This window comes from Hirundo rustica, chromosome 8 (assembly GCF_015227805.2).
Source record: "Hirundo rustica isolate bHirRus1 chromosome 8, bHirRus1.pri.v3, whole genome shotgun sequence".
In the NCBI taxonomy this organism is placed as follows: Eukaryota; Metazoa; Chordata; class Aves; order Passeriformes; family Hirundinidae; genus Hirundo; species Hirundo rustica.
The window spans coordinates 7,251,154-7,274,534 of record NC_053457.1 but is presented as its reverse complement, the minus strand read 5'-3'; the positions used below and the strand labels follow the sequence as shown (position 1 = coordinate 7,274,534).

Genomic DNA, 23,381 nt, shown 5'->3' with positions numbered 1-23,381 from the left:
AGTCTCTTTTCAAAAGGTGTTCCTAATGTCTCACCTAGAAGCTTCAGAACTGATTTGTCTGATTGTGCTCATTAGTACTGACTTTTTGGGGGCAGAGGGAGGATGCATTTCACTACTGGTGTGGGGTTTGTGAGCCAGAAATAGTGGACAACTGCAACAGCGGAAGGGCTTGTTTGGTTTTGAACACCATAAGCCAAAGTCTAATTTGGGAAGACTGTATCTAAATGAAACATTACCCCCATTAGCAATAATTTAGTACAGCCTGGTTTGGGAAAGAGATATAGAAATGTTTTGGAAACAAATTTCATTGCTTAAAAACAAAAAAACCCCACCAAATACCAAAACATACATGCCAAGTATTTGGGCATGGATGCGTCACACAGAAGAGAGTCTGGACTGGGAGTACATTCCTACCCCACAGATTTTTCAAAGCACTGCAGCATCTGTCAATTTCTCCACCTTTTGAGAAACTCTTAAACCATTTCTAGGAAAAAAAATCTGGAGAAATCCTCTCCGCTGTCCTCCATAATCTATGATTAACTACCAAAATGCTGTGGGAGCCTGACATTGCTCTCCATGCAGGTAGACACTGCTACCAAAGCTCTCCCTTTAAAGCAAAGCAGTGCTAACCGCTGGGCATTTTAAAACCACCCTCATCACCAGACCTCCTCTGCACGGCGGTGTTTACACCTCCACACCCACCTACTATTCCCTGACATTATTTCCATGGCCAAACCTCCCATCCCAGGGGGCTCAGGCGCTGCTGTGAGCGCGGCGCCGGAGCAGCAGCTCGTGGAGCGAGGTGTGGCAGCAGACTGAGCACCTACAGCCATATCACTCCTGCCCCGCACACCTGGCATCCGCTTCGGGGTGGAAAATGAGCAAAAAGGGAGCATGGCTAAGGCCAGCTCCCAGGAAACTCAGAAATTCAAATCGTGCAGTTACTCTTGTAACTTCTTCACGCGGTAATAAAGACTGAGAGGGGCTATTTCTTTTCCTGCAAAAAGCCTTCTGCACAACCCCTCCTGGAACACAAGGCATTGTTCGGCAGATAAGTTGCAATCACAGCTACTTGTAACTATTTAACTTAAATAACGGAGAGGGCAGAAGAGAGCCGGTCCCAAATGGTGGCATGTAGGGAAAACCATTCTGCTACATTAAAGATGTGCTTTTAATTAACTTCTCTCTGAATGATTATAATTAAAGATTTTACCACAGGTCTTCTTAGCATAATTACCTTCTACTTCCTTGCACAGTACACATTCCCAGGAAATGGGAATGGAGATTATTTCTTAATTTAAATACTTCCTCAATTATTTTAAAAGTTTATTGCCTTTTAATAGTTTTATTATTGTGATTTTCTTTGTGCTTTTTGGGTCTGTCTCTGGTTCTTACAGGTTCTTGCAAGACCTCAGAAACATCTGTCATGTGGTCAGGTGCAATTGTGAGCTGTTATAACAAATTATGGGTTGCATTTTATTATGCTTGCATCTAGAAAAACAAGTTCATAAAGAGAGTTATAAACTTACTTTAGGACTGGGGAATAAATGGCTCATTTTTCTCACTGGTGCTGCACATATGGTAGGAATTTTTTCAGTTTTGTTCTGCAGATCGGCGTGTCTCCTTTACTTTTGCTGTTGTATGCAGGTCTCAGCAAATGGCCTTGTTGCGCATCAGCTCTTGCCACGTGCACCAAATGCAAAAGATTGAGCAGCTATCCTGATTTATCTGAAGACTAGTTGTGCAGATCAGTGCATTCAGTAGTGATTGTTTGGTTTCCTACCAATATTTCCACTGATAATATAAAGACACACCGGGAACTGGCAATTGGAATACATGCCAAGGGAAGGGGGCTCCTGCTTTCTCTGCACTGCACAGATACACCGGGTCACATTTCCCCCATCAGTCTGAGATTCCCGCTGCAGTGTGCTATTAAAACAGAAACACAGAGGTGGCAGAAGACAGAATTTTGCCAAGGGGGAGAATAATGCACGAAGGAGAAGGATTTAAGGCAGAGCCCCACCCTCTCTTGTATCGGTTCCTGCCAGCTCTGCAGCAGCGTAAAGTATGCAAGGTTTCGTTATGAAATTCCTCTTAACTGTATCTTCCAGCCCAGGGAAAACAAACAGCAAGAACCCAAGAATAAACAGGATCATTCATCTTTTCCTTATTCTTATCTCTGATGATGTTATCTTTATACTGAAATATCCAGCCAGAGGAACCAAAGACACCTTTGAAGCCGCAGCCCTTGAGAAAAAGCACCAGCATCGAATGGCATTTGCGCTGGTTCCAGCATAACAGGCAGAGCCTCTGGTGCTGGTAGCACACTCACAGATCTATCAGTGCTCAACCCAGCTGGGAAACCATTGGCAAAGAGAGTTCTCCACATTCCTGCACCTGTGTGCACCAGGGAAGTACCTGACAGACAGATAGGTGAAGCTGTGGGCCCACCTACACATGGCACAGCATTGCAGATACTGACCTTCCAGGCACGAGTGAAAAAAAAATTGAAGGCATTTAGAAGTTAGGACTTTGTAAATCTAATGCCATCTAATTATACCCTCCATCACTCCCCAAAAAGGTACTTTATATATGACCACCTACAACTCAGCCACCTCTGTAGCTATTGTAATAAAATTTTGATAGTAACCAATGCTAGTAATCCAATTACTGCTAAGTCAGTCACCATATGCTTTACAGTTTTGTCTGTTTATGTTAAAGAAACCAGACAGAGAACTGAGGGGAAAAAAAAAAAAAAAAAAAAAAAAAAAAAAACCACCACCTATTTCCATCCTGTCAGTACTTCGAAGAAAATAAAGAAAAGAGAATTTTCCATAAGTCTCCATTTGGGACTCAACTCCTCTTTTCTTTCATTAGAACCCCTCCTCAAAATTGAGTGTCTGGCTGTAACTATATTAAAATTCAGCCTTCTTCGAAATAAACTTTAGGGTTTCTGTGTGTGAGCTTTCAAAAAAGGCAGAAACATTCTGTTTATTTAGACTCCTGTTCAGAATAAGACCTTGTTACTGTTGGCTCTTACCAAGAAAGCCTTGAGCATAGGCAGCTTTTGCCAAGAAACACTGAGATTCTTCCTTGTAAAGTAATTCCCAAGCTTTTGGCTGTCTTGTTCCCACAGCGCTTCCTTAGCTGCAGAACTGAATAAAATTGGTTCTGTTTATGGAAGAACAAATATTAATAGAGCCCATGCATGCTTCCACTGCATGCCATGCAAGGACACACAGAATTACCCATTTAGTTAACTCATAGGTGAAACCTTCTGCTAAGCGGCCACTGAGGTGAGCAGGGTTAAAACAGAAGACAAAATTTTCACCGGGGATTGATTCTGCAGGTACAAATGAGAAGTGGAGAGATATAAATCACATTGAGAGTAAGTAGTAGATCTGGATTTCAAGAGCTTTAAATGTTTAGCCCTATAGAGCCTACATTCTGCCCAGTGTCACCTCCCATCTTGCTCAGTATGTGCTACAGGAAACGTGTATTTAGTGCAGTAAATAAAAAATAAAGTGATACAACTCAAGAGAACTGCTGAACAAGCCTGTCCCTACCTGTGCATCCCCTTCCCAGTGGGAATATTTGCCAGAGATATGTATGACCCTCTTTGGCAGGGCCCCTGCTTAGCCAACTCAAATTTCACTCCACTCTTTCTTATACTGAGGGACAAGCTCAGGAGACGAACCCAAAGTAACAAGTCAGTGACCAGATTTAATCCTTCCACTGTGCACTCAGCAGCCTGGCTCAAATGTGTGTCCCTGACCTCTGCCAGGCCCTTGCACAGCTTCTCTTCCCTGCCCCCAGGCTCCCAACACAACATCCTGGAGCAGCATCGCTTCTCGGCTGACGAAGAGGAGCACAAAAGCTGGGAGGAAGCAACATCCCTACTCTTTGCTTACCTGTGGGTAATGTACAAGAGCCAGCTGTTGATATGTGGCTCTGTGAGGCCAGCGTGTTGTTAGCCCCACAGAGGTGTATCAAGCTCTGAGAATTGCCAGCAGCCTCCCAGAAATGGCTTAAGAGAAATTAGTGAGATGGCTGATCAGAGGAGTTTTGAAAAAGCAAAAAGGCTTTCATTAAAGCGAAAATAACAAACCATGCAGAACAAAAGAATAAAAGCCATGCACGGTGCAGGGAGGTCCCTTGCACCTGCTAAGAAACCTCAAAAATGCCTTGAGAATCTCCTTGCTCTCTCTTAAGTATTCAATGATCTAGGAGGGGTTTTTGGCATGCTGCCCAATAGATAACAGCTACATTTCTTGAGGAACAGCTAAAGGATCCAAGGGGTGCCTTTGTTGTGGCAGTAGGCCAGCTATGGTGAGAAGAGCATAGACATTTCTGCTTCATCTTCCTTATAAATTCAAGGGTGAAGCTTTCACTTTCCTAATATGGAAACACCTGTTCAAATGTTGGGGTGCACTGCAACAAGTTTTCTGCCACAGGATGGGGAGGGGAAGGAATGATGAGCAGCAGGTACCTGAATACAAGTGTTTGGCAAGGCAGGAGAAGCAAAGTACAAGTGCCTTGCTGCAACAAAGCACTGCAATCCCTAACCAGAACTGATGTGGCCCCAGAGGTACCCTGAACACCCAGCCTCCTGCACTCCAAAGATGCCACATGCCTGTAGCAAAGCCAAGCAGCTAGGCATCAACTGTGGGAACAACCTATAACTAATATAAACTACAGAAAGCAGAAGAAATTATGGCTGGTGTGGAAAAGCTTTCACAGTACACTCCACACTGGAGTAAAATAAGCTGCTACTGGCACAGCTCAGACTTCCAATGAGTCTTTCCTCTCTTTTGGGATTGCTGGGCGCTGCGTGTAATTGCTGTCAAGACTTCCCCATGCTCACACATTGGGCTGTCCAGGTGATGCGCAAGGTCTTTGCTCTGAATGCCTGCAGACACAGTGCAAGCAGTGCTTTCTGCAAAGAAACTGCTGTCACTGCCTGGAAAGAGCTCACAGAGACAGACAACTTGCAGACATGGCAGCTCTTTGGCTTCTTCTTCTCTTTGGCTTCAAGAATTACAAGAAATCAACAAGCAATACTTATTTTATATTCAAATCCAAATGAATCCCATCCCAAAGCAAGTGTTTTTTGAATGTTTGAGGAAGATCCCCGGCACACACAGGTTTTGAGAATATATGTTGGCATTCCATAGGGCAGTCGAGGAAATGTAACTTGAGCAAAGCTGGCAGAGAAACCCAGCTCTCTTCAACATGTCAGCTCACAGAGGCAATAAAGAGGAAAACTGAGATGGGTTGGAAGAGATTTAAGTTCTGAGACAGAATGCATACTCTGTTGTGGCAAGAAGTGTAAAGTAGGTAGCTAATGAAAAAAGGAATCTGGGGAAAAAAAAAAAACAAAACAAAAACAAAGAGAATGGCAGGGGAAAAGTGCTGGAAATCTGTCTTCACTCTTTCAGATTAATCCTGACAATATTGTCATAATATCATCATTTCCCAATTCCTTTTTCTGGTTGAAAAAGCTAAAACTAGCACACAAATTCACAGACAAATATTGGTAGTAAGGCTGAGGCCAGACAAGCTACCTTGCTTACTTGACCTAATTACAAAGATTTTTTTTTTTAATAAGAGACCACCAATACGTAATTCAAGAAAGTAGCACATATGGAGAATTACAAAAAGAGTAAACAGCATGAACCACTGAAAAACATAAGCAAAGGGGTCAGATTTTAAAGGAGATCTGAAACATGTAAAAGTTACAGTGGATATATTTGAGCTCTCTTCAGAAGGCCAGTGTCTAAAAGCATAACTGACATGCATGAAGTGACATGCTGGTGAAATCCTCACCTCACCCTGTTTCTCAGCGTCACTGCCTTTGTTCTATCACCAGCTGTGGGGTGTTTTCTATTGATGTTAAAAGCACATCTCTGAGCCTGCACTAATACAAGTACAGAAATATCTTGTGTCTAAGAGCATCAGGGCACAGGGTCCCAGTCCCCATTTCTTACCCACGCAGAAAAGCAGAGCCGAAGTAGAGGTCTTAACAAAGGGAAACATTTTCTCTCCTCTTTTTACACAAGACAAGAACAGTGGGGAATTGCTTTTTTAGTTATGAAATTCTGGACTTCAATCCAGTGAGTACAAAGTGATATTAACCACTGGTTCCATGAGTTCACCCTCACCAAAAGCAGAATAGCATCTGTAAGAACGTGGTATTTGCACTGACAGCATCATTGTGCTGAGAGCCAAGTGGGAACCCAAATCTCTGAGATTTTGTTCTGCTAGCTGAATGAGACACATTATCAGGCTAGTTCTGATAAGAAATTTCATTAAGAACATAACAAATAATTCCCAGAAAAGCCTTATCAAACCTTGCCTACAGACTACTCCTTTCCTACTTTAATGAATTTATATTCCCCACCTAACAACAGGCCTGGCTGAACAGCTGCCTTTGACCCACACTGATCAAGCAAAAACCATGTGGTAAAAGAGCATTGAGTCAGCAAAAGCTTACCAGAGCTACTGAGACAGCAGGTATGCACTTCAATGCTGCCTTCAGAGGTGAAGGAGAAGACTCAGAAAAACCTCAGCAAAGATAAGGTAGTTCAAGAGGAATATGACTTCTCCAAGAGAGAAAAAAAACCCAAATCCTTAAAACTAATGACTCTTGCAGCTACTTTCATGGCATCAAAACTTGAAAACATTAAATATAGTGGCAGCAGTGAGAATCCATCCCTGTGGTATCACTACATGTTACAGAAGAATTTAACCAGCTGCTGAAGAAAAACTTGAAAAGATATATGGAAACATAGTATTAAAAAAATGCATACATCATACTGAACCATTAATTCAACTCATTCTGCAACGTGCCTGTGTCTGCCAATGCTGCAGTTAACAGAGAGCACATGAAACTCAGAATGCAATTAAGTCTTGGGAGAAGCACAGTTGGAGGCTGTGGCAGTTTCTATGGCAACCTGAAAGGCTCAAGACTAGTAACAGGAGATTAACTTTAAAGGCAAGATAAGTACATAAATATAGCTCTCGTTTACCATTTTCTCTGCTTCCAAATGGGCCATGTATTTTCAATTTAAGCAATACAGAAATGCAGTCAGATCTCCTACTTGCTATTAACTAGGGCAAAAATAGCCTTTTAAAACATCCTGCTATAAAAATTCTGACAATTTCAGAATTGGGGAGTCACCTAAACTTCACTAATTAATTCAATCAAAATGGAAAGCACTGGGCTTGAACGCTGCCAGGAGATTAGAACGAGGCTTCCGGATAGAGAACATGACAGCCAGAATAAGTTTGCTGATGTCAACACACTGCACGCTTATGAACAAATTCTCTTGACATGTTTTTCTGGATTACACCTCAGATCAGGTTTTTAAGACCCCAAAAGAGCGAGGGCGAGATGAAGAGAAAAATTTTAAGCACTAGAGATCTTTTTTCTTTCCTTCTTTCTTTTAAAATATTCTCTTCAGTAAGAAAGAATATATCAAAGAAATTTCATCCACTGTATTTCCTGACACTGTGCAGCTTTTATTCAGGGATTTGGCTGCGACTGCAGTCACCTTCTGAACTCCTGGCCATCTTGCTTACAAATAATATAAAAAACATGCATGAAAGAGAGGCAACAGCCGTAATGCAGTCAGTTGCTCTGAACTTGTTCTATTTCATCATTTAAAAACAACTGGTACATGCATAACACATTGAGGAACATGTGTGCATCCAGTGTTGGGAGAACACTACCAGAAGAACTGAAAGCAGTCACATTACCTAAATTAGCAGTTTAATTAGCAGTCACATTAGCAAAATAGCCAGTCCAACGTGATTTAACCCTCTCCTGAGTAACACAAATCTCACACTGGCACCTCTGCACAGCTTCTGTTGAGCATCAGATTCCTGGAAGAAAAATAGCACCACCTCTCCTACTCTATCATTTGGTGAATTAAAGCAATGCATGGGTAATTCACAAGGTGTTCCAGAGATTACTGTGGAATAACACAAGTCCCTTGGGCTGATCCCACCATGCCTTCAAACCCTCATGCAGTTCTACTTGCACGGTGAGCATTTTTGGCTGGAAGTTTTTGACTTCTTGTCTGTTTGAGGAAAGAATTGAGACACCCTGTGAAAATGTCAAAAAGTCACTGTTATGTAATTCAAATGTGCATTCCACTTCACTGAAGAAATTCCAACCTGCCCATGATAATATCTAAGCACCACCTAGAGTAGTGAGATTAGCATAGCAGTATTAAAGGCTGGGGTCTAAGATCTTGGAGGTCTTTTCCAAACTTAATGATTCTGTGATTCTGTTCACAATGGAACCTGTGCTCTGCTTCTGCTGCGGTGGGAGTTTCCCTGTTGGATGTGCAGAGCAGAAGAAAACAGTAATCTGTTACTTTTTCATCAAGAGAAGGCTTTGGGGTGACCTAACTATGGCCATCCAGTACCTGAGGGGAGCCCACAAAAGAGATGGAGAGAAACTTTTTACAAGAGCATGTAGTGATAGGACAGAAGGGGGAATGGCTTCAAGCTGAAAGAGAACAGGTTTCCATTCCTAGGGGAAGAAAAACCAAAACAAAAACAAAAACCAAAACAAGAACCACATTTTGCAGCAAGATCTGCAGAACCAGCCTGAGATGTGTTGAAGTAGGGAAGAAATTTTGCCATGCCTCTCTACAAGGAGCAATACACATCATCTCCCATCAGTATAAAACCTAATTTAGAGATAGGTGACTTCTCTGTGCTTCAGTACCATTTTAGACCAAGAAGTTTTTAAAGTGTGAAGAGAGTTGGAGCAGTGAAAATTTCCTCCCATTGGTTTTAATTTAACAAGGAACAAGAAATAATCTCTATAAATAAAAATAGGGTATGTCCCCAATGCCAAGAATTTGTTCAATTTCATCACATCAGTGTTTTCAAAGCGGTATGTAAGACCCCGACTTTCCAGAAGAAGGATTTGTAGAGGAGACAAAAAAGGGAATATGGAAAAGGGAATACCTAAAGACCTTGTTTCCAGAATTAATATTTTGTTCAGAGTAGAACAGATACAATAGGGTGAGATGAGGACAGCACTCTCCACTTCTTCATTGAAGTGTAGGTTGTTGTCAAAGAATTAATTTTTCCTTCTGTTTTCCATTAATTTCCCTTTTTTTCTCCCTTTCAACTAATTGAAAAGCCACAGTGGAAGAGTACGCAGAGACAGCAGCAACCCTTCAACTCTGAAGTTCATTTCAACTAAAAAAAAAGAAATCCAAAACTATACAAAAATTTCAAAGAAGGAAATATTACATACTGTAGAAACCATTAAGTGGGAAGAAGTTGAAGAGATCCAACCTTCCCCTCAGTATTCCTAGGAGCTGACCTGTCCTGTAATTGAAGTTACTGAATATCTCACTTTGAAGAGTTTCTTTTCTCTTTCTGGAGTGGCTGTGGCAGTGCCAAGCTCCTCAGGAGAGACGGCTTAATAAGAATATAAAAAATGCTGTCCCCCTTTGCTGTGTATAAAGGCCTTTTTATTTTTTTTCTCGGATTTTCACTCAATATGGACTTCTCTATTTTAAAACAGTAAAGTAGGTTTCACAGGAGGAAAACATATGAATAACTTTGAAATGTGCCTCAAATAAAAGTTCTCAGCAAAGGGTTTTAAAACAGAAATCATCAAAGTTTTACAAAGCTATTTGTGGGGAGGAGTTGGTTGTTTGTGTTGTTGGGGTTTTGGTTGCTTGATTGGTTTGGGTTTTTTCCTAAATCATGGTTTAGCAGATCCCTAAGCACACTTCTCAGAAACAGCATGTGGATTTAACATCTGTGGATTTTAAGCATACAAATGAATTAATCTCCTCCCTGTTTTGCCATAATGAAGCAAACTGATTTCATAAAGAATGACAGTTACACAGATCTGGATTTGCTGTAGACATGAGAAACAAAGAGACTTTATAAGGAACAACATTTTCATGGATCTGATTTTAGATTTCACCTACTTATGCTCTTTCTGGTCAGAAAGTGCAATGACCGTTACCATGTAAATACAGGGAATAAGAAACCCTGGGAAAGAAGTCATCAGTGTTTACTACTGCTAATATTTGACTCATGCCCTGGACAGATCCAGAAGGAGATTTTGGTAAAATACACAAATTACTGAGGGGGGAAAGTCTCAGCTCACTGGTTATCTAGAATACAGCAATTTGCAGGTCGGTAAACAGCAGTTTTCACAAGTTCTTTAGGCTTCTAAAATAAACCATGCTTGGTGGTTGCAAAGGTTAATTAAACAGATCCAGCCCTTTCCCATTCTGCAGCCCATTTAATACTGATTTTAAGCACAGATTATCTTTGTCTTATCCCACCTTCCACCCCAACCAGCACTTTGGTTAAAGTTGGAAGGTATCATGGAATATAAACAATCAGCGAAATACCCAGGAATTAGACTAAACATTAACAACATCAAAGCAAGATCTGGAAGAAAAGCAAAGCAGAAGATCAAATATTTAACCAAAGAAATATTTTGTTCATCCATCATTTCTCACAATTAAGTGGTAGACTGCTCCCTATGCTTTCCTAGAGAAAATATGCAAAAGACAAACATATTTTTATAGCTACTGTATGGTTTTGAGTTACAGTGTGCTCCCTGTATCCAAATCCAGCTTGCTGTCTATTATTGCATGGTCCTCAATACATGGTCCTCCAAAATACAAAGTGACCAAGGAAAAGGTTATGAAGGTTAAAGCTATACATGGAATTCCCAGAGAGCTTGGAAATAAAATTAGAATGCAGGGAAAAAAATACCAAAAGAGTAGAGTCCTAAATCACAATTTCTTCACTTGATCTCCACTTCAGCTCTATGAAAATACTAAAGATATCATATAAATCACTAATAGACCAAAATGTTTCTTTTTGGTTTCTTTTTTTTTTTAAAAAGTAATTTTTCCCTTCTATGTAGTCCCATTTATCTTATTGTCTTTGGCAAAAGGTAAAAGAACACACAAAAATCCTGAAGCTACAGATCTTGGGGTCTGTGATCCTAAGATCCTCTGTCCTCTACTTGTGCAGCTTTCCCACTGCCCTGCCTGCAGGATTTGCACAGGGATCAGCCTTTCCCTGACCCAACTCCTTTCCTGCCTGTGCCATGCAGAGGTCCCAGCACTGCCCATCTTGACCCCTCCATGGGCAAGAAAGAGCAGAGGTCAGATTTAAGCTGTAGATCTGGCTCCCTGCTCTGCCCAGCTGCCCATGAGTAAGAACTACCCAAAAGCTGCATGCTCTCACATGCAGCCAGTGACACCAGCAGCTCCCAGGCAAAGTTCCAGTTGCATACCAGAAGCAAAACCAGCAACCCCCTCAAGTATTTCCTTGTCCCCGCTGCTTCCAGAAAAACTCACTCCTGGGCAGCATTCTTTGCAAAACCATCTCCAGGCACAGCTGACTACCCCAGCACTTGGCAGAACAGCCTCAGGCCCACACCATGATTCCTTCACAGGCCAGAATCCTTGTGAACACATCTACAGTCCCCTGGGAATAGGGTAACATCTAATTAAAGCAGATGGCCACTGAAAATTCAAAGGTCAGGATTAAAGCTGCTGGCAGAACCTCAGCTTCAGGCATCCATCTAAATTACCAGCCATAGAAGCATGCAAAGCCAACTGCAGTAATATGTCCTTAAATTAAAAATGCCCTTGGAATGCCTTTTTTTAAAATTTAATTTTATTTTATTTATTTCTCCCCAGTTTCTTTCCACAATTTTTTTAAAGAAGATGTACCAGTAAATCAAAGCAACTTGGACATAACTTTTCTAACCACAAACCCCAGGGAACGGGTGAGCACGCAACTTCGCCATGCATTTCTTTTTGTTTCTCATATTTTTTGGCTCAATTGCACTTGCAGTTTTACTACAGGCATATTTCATCCCTTTCCTCCTCATAACAGGATGAAAAGGTACCCAGCATTTGATAGCTCTGAAAACGCTCTAGTAAAAATGCTGACTCATGAACGCGCATTTCCATTTTCACTTGAAGCAAATACATTAAACCCTGCAGACTCCACTCTACAGCAGAAACCCAAATAAACCGGGAGAGGGGAAAACTGCATTAGGTTCTAACATGCTAATGTCCTTCCAAGATTCAGCCCAGCCTTTCTGCAGGCAAGGCGATAAGTGCTCTAGCCTTATTCTTCTCTCAACTGGTGTTGTTTAAGTGCTTAAGGATGTTTGCGTACCTGCCAGAGTAGGCGAAATAAACTAATTAAAGAGGAACAAAGCAGTCTAGGAACAGTCGGGTGTGGGAGAAGCAGCGTGAGAGGAAACTGCATTCAGAATAAGCCTATTAAACTCACTGTTGCACAGCGCGGTAACTAACTACAGTTAAATGATCTACAATTAATTACTCTTTTTCAAAAGTTGGGTTTTCTTATTTCCCCCCCCCCCTTTTTTTTTTTTTTTTTTTTTTTTGACAGGGAGTATTGTTTCAGGTTTTTATTTTACTCTACATTTCTTGCCTGTTTTTCCGAAAACATTTCTCACTTCCGACCCTAACCTTACATGAAATGAAAAGGGTTTAAAATAACACCTTTCTTCTCCCCTCCTGTTACAGCCAAAGATAAGTCAAAACGCTGAAATATTTGATGCTTATATATCATAAGCCTTTAAGTATGAATACATTTTTTTCCCCCAAGGGCCTGTTTTCCTGTCAAAGATTTCACTTCTGATGGTTTTGAGTTGGTTTTTTTTTGTGGGGTTTTTTTGTTTGTTTTTTGGGTTTTTTTCTTGGTGGTTTTTTTTTTTTTTTTTGTGGTTGTTTTGGTTTTGGTTTTTTGGGGGGTTTTTTGTTGGGTTTGTGGTGTTGGTATTGTTTTGGGGGTTTGTGTTGGGTTTTTTTGCCTTTTTTTTTTTTTTTTTTTTTTTTTTTGAGAAGCATTTAACACCAGCAAATAAATCAAATTTCCCGTATTCACCAAAGAAAAGGAACAAAAAATTGGTAAGAGATTTAATTGGCAGTCCTGCTCAGGGGTAAGGAAGGTGACACAAGCATAAAATAGAAAAGGCTTGTATTTCATAATGGCTTGGAGGTGAATTCATACGCTTCCTTTGCGCCTCTCTGATATCAATTAATTATCTGAGGAAGGAACAGGCTGATGCTCCGATACACTACAAAAATAGAAATGCAATATCTAATTTTAAGATACGTTCTCAGAACGTATTAAAGGGTTATGTCCAAAGGAAAGACCCGCTCTGGAGTGAGAGAGAACAATGCTGACACCACGTGGAAGAAAACGCTGCTGGCTCTTTCCTCTATTACTAACTTGAGATGCCTGAAAATCTTAGAGCTGGGTCAGGTGTTGTGGGAAGTGTTTTAATCATTAGAGGAAGGCCACACAGATCCTCTGAAAGCAGAGATCTGTGTTATTCTAGTGGGTGCACCAGCTGATTAATTACAATCCTCTTCCACAGTGTAGTTGATGTTTGTGAGCAGAGCAACTGACTGATGCTACAGTGAGCACATCCTGAAGCTCCCCTTCACAAACACAAATAAAGATCCTTAATCTGTAATCTACACAGGTTCTGTAAATCTGACTGTGGTGGGAGTTTTGGATGTGCTCCATTCTCAGCCAAGCCGAAAATGGGCATTCACAGAACAAGTAACGAAGGTGAAACTCTACTGCCTTGCTTTCTGTGCCCATACTGTCTTCAAAACCATTTTCCAAGCCACGAAAGGCCCGTATCAGTTTTAGAAAGACCTTTCCTTCTCATGCATTTTATATCCTTATGGAACAACATCAGTGTAAGCAGCTCATGGCACTGCCCAAGCTCTGTTCTCGTGCCACTGAGTGTAGTAAAGGCTCAGCATTTCAGCTTGAGCAGCTCCCCTCTTCTGTGGGAGGGCTGCTTGTTACAGTAAAGCACAGCCAGCGCTGTCCTCCTTTGTCACACACTGCACACCCTAGTGCAGCCTTACCCAGACCAAAAAAGAAAAAAGAACATGCTTCTATGAACTGGGGAATGAAAGAGAAAAAAGTAGACACAGCAGCACAACACACCTGGGGGGTTGAAGTGTGGCAGCAGTGTCCCAGAGGAGTTGTCCCAGCAAGTCAAGAGAAACCCCCTGCAATGCTGGAGCAAATATTAAGTCAGTGACATTTCCTCCACACCCTGCAGCTCCCCACAAAGGGAGAGCAGGCACACTTTCCTTTCCAAGTTACAGATCTCCAGTACAAAGGCCAGGATGCTGCAGATCACAGGCACAGTGCAGAAAACTCTATTCCTTCCACCCACAGGCAGCAGGGCTCTGGCACTGAGCACCTAGAAGGAGTAATGACTGCTTCAGCCACATCCATTTGAGCTCTTTCAAGTCAAACTTCCCCAGCCTACAGCAGTTTTCATCAAATCCTTATGCCTACAGTCAGTAACACATTCTGCTGTGCTTTTCCAGAAGAGTGGAAATATATCTTTACAATTTACTGGCCACAATGTTTGTGGGGGTATAGGGCCTCACTACTTTGATCCCTATGAAGGGCATTTTTAATCCAGTCTTCTGGTTTGGTCAGTACTCAAAGAGAAAATTAAAATGCAATGTTTAATGAATCCCTATTTTAGCAAATTTACAAAGATGATGGAAGAGTTTTTCTGTGGAATGGGAAATAATATTAAGAAGTCTTTTCTATAATGTAACAGGAATCCCTACAGATACACTGGCATACATACTCCAGGCACTTCACATGATACATGCAGGGTTTGCTATGTTCACACCTAAGACCAAGTAAAGCATACCATTGTTAAAGGAAAGACTTGAAATTAATGAAAGAAAGTAATCAACACTTCCAGCACTTTAAATTTAGGAAAAATTGTTAAGAGAAAAAAAAGGAAATGGAATTATGTTCCCCTGTCCAAGAAAACTATTTTGACAAGATGATTTAGTCTAACCTGGAAACTTCAGAAATGAGAGAATGTCTGGTTGGTTGCTTGCTTGTTTGTTCTGAAGGGTTTCAGCTAATTCAACAAGAATTGTCATGGGATTAGCAAAGTAAAACAGATAAATTATTGCTGTTCTCCATATTGAGGATATTCCATTTGAGAGACCACAATTCTATTTTATGAGAACTTCACATGCAAGTGAGGCACCACTTTTTTTTTTCTCACAGAACAGAGTTAATGCTGAAAGATCCATTTCCTCTTTGAGAAAAGCTAAACCCACAAGATTAACAAAACTCTCCAGACCACAAAAACCTTCCCAATAAAGCCATAATTCGAGCAGATAAAGCATCCATGAAATATTTAGTTGCACTCTTCCGACCAGCTCCAAACCACACACTACGGTTTCAGAATTTCATTCTGAGTTTTCTGTGGTCAACCTGCAGGTCCAGGACGCTGTCCAGCTCCACTACCCCTTCCCCCTGGATCTCTGCAATCCCTTCATAATAGGGTGCTAAGATTGTACAGAGCAGCCTTGCTGACATATAACGAAGTATGCATAAAAGGACAAAGCAAGACAAGAGAACAAGGAATGAGACTGCTTTCCTCAGGGTGTAGACATTTCTCCTAACCAAACCCAGGCTTTAATGGAGAGACAAGCAGTGGCTTGTAGGCACCCATAAAGTCATGCTGCTGCTTGTTTGCAAGACAAAGGTAGTGGGCATAAATCAGGAAGGGTTTATCCATGACTTCTGAACAAAGAGGAGATACAGAAACACATTATTGGATTAGATTAAAAAAAAAAAAAAAAAATCCATATTCAACTTTTACCTGGAATCTAAGACTCAGAAATGACAAATTGCTATTAGCAAGGTCTGGTTCATAATTAAATTACAGTATAGAAGTTAAGATAATCTTGCACACCTCCAACAGAGCTATTGATATTACTTAAGTTAAACACAGTTATCTAGAGAGGCCTCAGGTCAAAACAAACACCAAGATGTTCATAAAACCTCTTTTTAAAGAATTATTTAATCCAAACATGAAAATCAGTACTAGTACAGCTTTTGGGCCACGACAGAAGGGTATAGAACAGCTTTAAATGCTAGTGAACGCTCAGAAGCAGTGGAGTGGAGGGGGGATAAAATCAAAATTCAAATAAAATACATTAAAAAAAACCCACACACACACAGACACCTAAACCCAGGATCGTAGGATTTCGCAGAATTCTGATTCTATTTCAAGGGGCAAAAAATTTAATGTACAACATACAGAAGAAAAGAACAAGTTAGAATGCTTCATGTCTGGGATATAACTTTAAACCACTATCTTTATATATAATTGGTGGCTGTGAATAGTCTACTGTCCAGCCCAGGGTAATAGTTCTGAACTACCAAAGACTTGCAGGTTCTTCTCCCAGTCTGTCAATCTGAATCAGCCAGCACACGTGGCACAAGCGGGATGGCTCCTGGAACTTTGAGACACTAAGAACTCTGCTCAGAACAATCAACCTGCCCATTTCAGCCCACAAACAACAAAACTGAAGGTCAAGTCTTGTCAGCGGTATGGCAGGCCTGCCAGATTGGCATGGCTTTAGTTTTACAGAGCTCTGGTTAACTTAAAATGCTGAAGAGGGAGGGGAAAAAAAAAAAAAAAAAAAAAAAAAAAAAAAAAAAAAAAAAAAAAGACAACCCAACAACAAAATCAGAGGAATTAAGTAGTCCAAATGCAAGTATCTGTGTAAAAGCCAGTAAAAACAAGTTTCATTTCCAGGACTCAACGAGGAATCTGAGCCAGGTTTGCCATTTCACTTTTTGCTTGTTTTACTGGAAGAAAAACATGGACTTTTAATATGTTTCATTTGTAAACCTAACTTTGATGTTTCTAGTTTAGTGGACCTTGAGCAATTGTTATATTATGAAAGATGAAGGGTACCTATCCAGTGTGCTGGGTTTCCTGCCAAAAATTACAAAAACAAGACCAGCCACAGAATACTGAATTCCCTTCTCACTCACAGATGGGATTCCTTTCATAAGCTTACCTCAGAGCAGGAGAGTGCCCCATGGCTATGCCTTGTCTGAGGTTTTACTAAAGAACTTGAAAGGAGCTTTTCAGCAGAATTCTTTCCCACATCACCACAATTCCAGACAGACACTGACATTTTGCAGAATTACAGGGAGTGAAGCTGGTTCTAAAACAAAAGCACTGCAAGTGAAAGCCAGGCTTCCTGGCTTCTCTAATACATTTCCAATTTCTTTCAGCTGCTGATGCTTCCTCTAGCTTTGCAAACAGAAGCAGAAATCTTGGGACAACTAATATTTTGATTTTGTGTGTTCATTTGAATACTGGTTTCAGAAACTCCCAGAGGTGGTATTGGCATGGGACTTCTTCAGAGAGAAACGAGAGCTGGGAGCATGGGCTCCAACACTGTTTTAATGTGAAACAATCCTAGTGTTACATTTGGGGTCACGTCTTGTGGTCTTGACGCAATATTTTAGAAACATCCTTGTATCGGTATAGTCTCGTCCTTATGCCTGCATCGGTACAAGTTTTGTTTTCAAAGAAAGCTTCCAAGGAGCATTGAAGTCCCAATATTCCCTTTGAGATATGTAATATGTTCAAAATATTGATTCTGTATTAGAAGCCTGATAGTTTTCCTTAACAAGGATACTTGGAGAAAGAAGTCAGAAAATTAAGGAGTCATAAACAGAAATATCATCCACATTTACATGCAGTGCTCATCTCTTCCACAGTCCATCACTTGACCTGGCACACTGCTGCCAGCCTCACTGTGAACTGCAAGGATCACAAAACTGCACTGTGTAGTATTAAACTGCAGGGTTTGGTACATCTGCTTCATGTCTTTTTCCAAAAATCAATTTCAAGTTAAGCAGCAATGACACACCCCATCACCAAGTGAAAACAAGATTTATATTGACCCTCTCTCTAAACCAGGATTTGTCTGTCAGTTTCTTCCACCACAAGGTTTTCAACAAAGAGGCAAAAAAGGAATCGAAGTACTAACAAAGTTTTAGAAAAGAAAATGTCCAAGGAGAGGCTGGAACATACACAGTGACTTCTAAAAAGGAAGAGAGGAGTTTCAAACCTTCTGATTTTGCTTTCCTGCATCACCAATGTACAGACAAACACAAACACAAAATAAAAAGTGTTTCACTCAAGGAAAAATCCAGTGGCTTTGATCTAACAAAGCTTGGCACTGATATATTTAAAGTGGATCAGCTTGGGATTTTCTTCTGGATCTTTTGCTTTTGCACTTGCATTTTTTTCCAGGTAAGAATTTTAACACTCATCTTTCCTCTCCAGCTTAGGTGTATCATGAATATTTACATCGTTGGCTACAAGCCACAGTCATTAATTACACTATACATAAGCAAATGTGTTTCCAGTCCTGGGTTTCAGCTTCATGAAGCACTTTTGATTTCTTGCTGTAACTTCCTTACCTGAAGGCCATCTGCTTGTCCCTGTGAGAAACAAGGGTTCAGGTCAACAAAAAGCATCTCCTGGTGCTGAAGCAAATACAGCAGGAGGCCATTGTAGAGCCTTTGTTCTTCACAAGCCAGGGGACTGACAGGAATCCTAAAGGAAGAGGAGATGGATCAATCTTAGGAGCTCTCAGATCAGGGGCTGATCAGGAGCGACACAGGGAGCCCTCCCAGTACCCAAGATAATTCAGCAAAGCAGCAACTGGGACAGTGGCCACTGGGGCTTGGTGGGTTCAGGACACAGGGACCTTCACCATGACAGAGCCGCAGCCTTGCTGCAGTGGTTCACAGCACAATGAACCTTTGTGGCAGCACAGCAAAGCCATTAGCACCGACAGTAACTCAGACACGAGATCCGCAAAATAAAGGATGAAAAGGACAGACAAAGAAAAGCACCCTACCAATCTGCCATTGCTCACTGGCACTGGGTTGGAAAGAGTGGTTTTGTTCTACCTTCATTTATGAAGGTGAACTTTGAGCACTAGATTGTCTTATTACCAGAACTGTCTGGGGGAAAAAAAAAAAAAAAAAAAAAAAAAAAAAAAGCTTCACTGTATTAATTTATAAATCCACAGACATCAGACATATCAGAAAGACGAAATTCCAGATGTTCTCATTAACCACGTTGAGTTTTGGTTGGGTTTTTTTTTTTTTTTTTTTTTTTTTTTTTCTTGCTTTCTCTCCCCATTTTTTGGGGTTTTTTATGAATAATTGTTGAATTTTTACTAGCCCTGTCAAGTCAGAGTAATTTAATTAAAAGGATTCTTTATATAGGATTTTAATCTCAACCACTGAAGGACCTGTGTATTCCCCCACACCACCTGTTTGGAAGTTTGGAGATCATTTACATAAATGCTGTGCCCTTAATGGGGCACGCTGCACCAACTCAGTTACACCCAGCACAATATTAATATTTAAACAAGAAATTCATAAACTCTGGAGACTAATGTGGAGCATGAATACACCAGTCTTCTGTTTGCCAAATGAGTACATTCATTATTCATTTGCAATTTTAAAGTACAAATATACACATTGGGCCCAGTCCAATTGCTTTCATTCATGTTCCTCTTTTGTAAACTTACTGTTGTTTCTGTAAGGACTTGAGTTTGGACTCCTTTTGAAAGCAGAAGATTTGAGCAGAGTTATAAGCCAGGTACAACACAGTGAGATTTACGGGATGAACCACTGTGTCAGCAGTTCCTTCTTTAGGATGAGTTAATGTTTCTCTTTCTTGGATTCCCATTTTTCTTGGGACAGACTCAGTTTCTCCACAATAAACAAGGCTGCTTGTAAAAACCTCATTGACTGAGCAATAGCCTTTGCTGCATACAACAATCTTAGGAGATTATTCATCATTTACCCAAACGTCAACACCCTCAGCTCACAGGCCAGACAAGCAGCGGTTTTAGTCCTTTGTCTTCTTTTTCAGTTTCTTTCTTTAGCTTAGACATTTGTTCCTGAATCCACCTCTACCAGCTGTTAGCTCCTCACCAGAAGGAGCACTGCACAAGCTACTGAGGAAGATAAATGGCTCTCAGACCACTCACAAAGTACTCCTTTCCCTTATTAGCAGCCTGTGTTTGGGTGCCCAGTTCTCATTTCATCCGAAAACAGATCTAAACTATAGACTGGCAAGAGGCAGCTGATTCCAAATATCAATGTCTCATCAGCACATATTCATGGGTGGCAAAAAGTGTGCATTCCAAATATAGAGAACACACTTTTAGTTTTCTCTTCAGCCACCTTCCATGATGACTTCCAATTAATTTTGTGAAATCATCACTTCCTGCCTCTTCAGAAACTTCTGCCACTACCAGAAACTGCATTATTGGGGTGACAGTAAAGGGGAACCAGGTTCCCACTGCTAAATCCAGGCACGTGATCCTAGGAAGAGCAGAGCTACTGAGGTGTATTCTGCTCTTCCCTGTGAAAACCCCATAAACATTTGTAGTGCAAGTCACAGGAGAACACTGACTACAAATAAGAAACAAATAAAACTTGACCATCAGGAATTTCTACCGGTTCTGAGTGAGTCTAAAACTTTCGGAGTTGCTTTGCCACAAAGTTCAGGCTAAAAAGTCCACATAAGTCCCTTGCCTTGGCTTTGTCCAGGAGATCTGCCAAGGTTCCCTGCAAATTTACTGAAACCATGAGTCAAAATGAGTAGAAGCAAACATCTGGCTGGCTGGCATACTTGTGCACTCATGCAAGAATTGCTTACTGAGACCAGAAATAAAAATCTCTTTACCAAGATGAAGCACAACAAAGTATCCACAGAAATTTAACTAACATGAGTCAAATCTCTGACAAAAGCATAGTTACACATTCTCCTAGGCATTTACAGATACTAGGAGGACAAAAACAGGAGTTTTCCATTATCTCCTAACTAGATTTTCAATATCCTACCTGTGCTAAGCTTTATGTTTTTTGTGTTACAATAATTATAGTTACAAATCATAAAGTATGTGCAGATTAGGCTTATGACGTACAAAGTTTAATAATCTAATTTTGTGTCCCCAAGGCCGATGAGGGTTCCATGTTCTAACTGCTGAACATTCCTACTCACTCACTTCAATGAAACTATGAGCATGACAGGTCTCCATAAATAAAAGTGCCAAAAGATTGAGATAGGTGATAATCACAGACAGAATTTACACTTGAATACAAATAGTTAAGAAATTTGAAGTAAAAAAGCTCATAAACAACTTTGTTTAGTTGCTTAATGCCAAAGAAGGAAGAAGTAATTTCACAAAAATGCAGATTGCCAGAATACACGAGGAACAGTTTTAACACCTGCAATGAATTTATGACGTACACAGAGCTGCCATTACCTCCAGAAGGTTAATTCCAGGAATTGCATGGAGCACACATTTCTGCAGATTAAATCTAGAAGTGGGGTTTTTTTTCCCTAACCTTCACATTTACACTGAACAACTATAGCAAGTACTACCCAACACATCTCAATTTCCTACACTCTAGCTGCCAAATGTTTCATAATGTGCCAGATAATTGCACTAATTTTTGCTCTGAAAGACATAAAGGGTATTTACTACTTTTTCCCCTGTGTCAGCAGATATGACTTGACACAGCTGACTACCTTGTATTTTGCTGCTGTACAGGACAACACCAATGATTTATTCTGAATCATTGAAAGCCTCAGGTCACTCAGCAGGGAGTGGTATATAGCAATCTCACTGACTGTGCCAGTTGCAAGGCTCTCCTCTCAGCCCAGCTACCAAAAAGGTGATTTTTCATAACCCTAGGAGGTAACTCAACAAGCACAGCGCCAGTTAAATGTTCTACGAAAAAAAGAAAACTGACCTCCAGCTTTACCGAGTTGTCTCCCAGAGCTGGTGAGATCAGAATTGCTGTAAAAAGGTGAAGATAACATTGACAGAGAAGCCATATTTCTATTTATGGTAGCTGTTGCCTTGACAGGTCACTGGCAGTGAAACCCTCTGCTGATTGCTTTCAAGGCTTCTCAGACAGGTCATTGCCACAAGTGCTCAGTTTAGCACCGAATGTGCTTTAAAACCAGGCAAAGGCACGTGTTCAGAAGTAGCTGGGCCATGTCCCAGAAGAGTGGGACATTTAAAAACTGAAGCAGTTCATCAGTGAGTAAGGGAACACCTCAGGCTCTTATGTGTAGATACAGGGATCAGTGGGCACACATTGGGATAACTTGGGAATGGAGGTAAAGGAATAAAGTCTTCTTGCATGTGTGTGCATGCACAGAAGCCCCAGGTGAGAGCAAATGTCACCTGATGGCAGAAGAGTGACAGTCAGTGAAGTGCTTTTTGAGTTAATGTGGGGGCCAAGGGACAGACTCTTGAAAGCCTTTTAGCATCAGCCAAAGCTTATAAGTATCACCCCACAATTAATCCAAACACTGATAAATAAACCTCATCAGTCTCCACTCATTTATGAGCTTTCAGATATTGAGGATCTTGGGGTCTGGTTGCAAAACTGCTTTGGTGCATTGCTGACTATCTTCCATGGTGAGGTTTTTTTTCCCAGAGGACAGAGTGGCACAGCTCCAACCACACCACATCCTGATAGATTCGTTTCCCTTGCTGTGCTTTTGTTAAAGATACAAACTTCTATCATGTCCAAAGGTCAAATTCTGGTAATAAACCCACAGAGCAGGAAAACAGGGACCACATATAGAGACCTAAGAAACAGCAGCAAGGTTTGAAAGTACAGTTCCCTAAAACAAAGCCTGTCATTGATGCTGAACATCAATTTTGCTGAATATATACTTTTGAAATGAACTTGGCTTGCCATTAAAAAAAAAAAAAATCAACTAAATAACAAGGTTTTAAGAAGATATTAACTGCTAATATATATATTTCACAAAGTGTCATTGGCTTATTGTTCATATTAAGTTGACATGACAGTGATCCACTAAAACAAAGATTTACAAGGTAACAGGTATAAATATTTTAACATCCTCTAGAGTCAACAATGAAAGGGAAAATCCTCCATTATCTGAACACACTAGGCTGTTCCTTCTTACCACCTTGACTTGCGTGACATGGAGTCCCACCCCCTGTTTTTGACTTCCAGTTTTGTGCCGTCACCATCACCCCAAACGTGCCCTTCTCTAGCTCCAGCCAAGCACTCACTGCTGGCAAGCTCAGCCAGCTCTGCTTGGATGTCAGCTTGAGTTTTAGTGGCAAGAGCAGAATGAGTTGCTTCTCTTTCTTGATAACAGGGATTCATTTCTCTGGTATCAAATGCTGTCACGAGGTCAAAGTCAGTGTGAGCCTTTCAGAATAGAATCCAACAACTAACACAGCCAGCACTTATCTTGGCTAAGAAAAGAGAAGTAGTTTTCATTAAACAGCTCTCTAGCCCTCATGTCTCTTCATATGGTTTCTTACTTGAGGCTTGCCCTGTCTAGTCAGTGCCCAAATCAGCCAGCTCAGAACCTGTCACATCTGCCCATAATATGCTGTATAAACGCTGAATATAAACACTGAACTTACAAAATGCTC

At 40.8% G+C, this 23,381-nt stretch overlaps 1 protein-coding gene across 3 annotated transcripts in view; it reads right to left on the bottom strand.

The window, feature by feature from the left end:
• FAM13C (family with sequence similarity 13 member C) overlaps positions 1–23,381 on the bottom strand; it is a 118,285-nt gene that overhangs the window by 89,723 nt on the left and 5,181 nt on the right. For all 3 annotated transcript variants that reach the window (XM_040070776.2, XM_040070777.2, XM_040070775.2), the window contains exon 5: positions 18,343–18,478. In XM_040070776.2, coding sequence (XP_039926710.1) covers positions 18,343–18,478 — 136 coding nt within the window. The remainder of the gene's footprint in view (positions 1–18,342; positions 18,479–23,381) is intronic.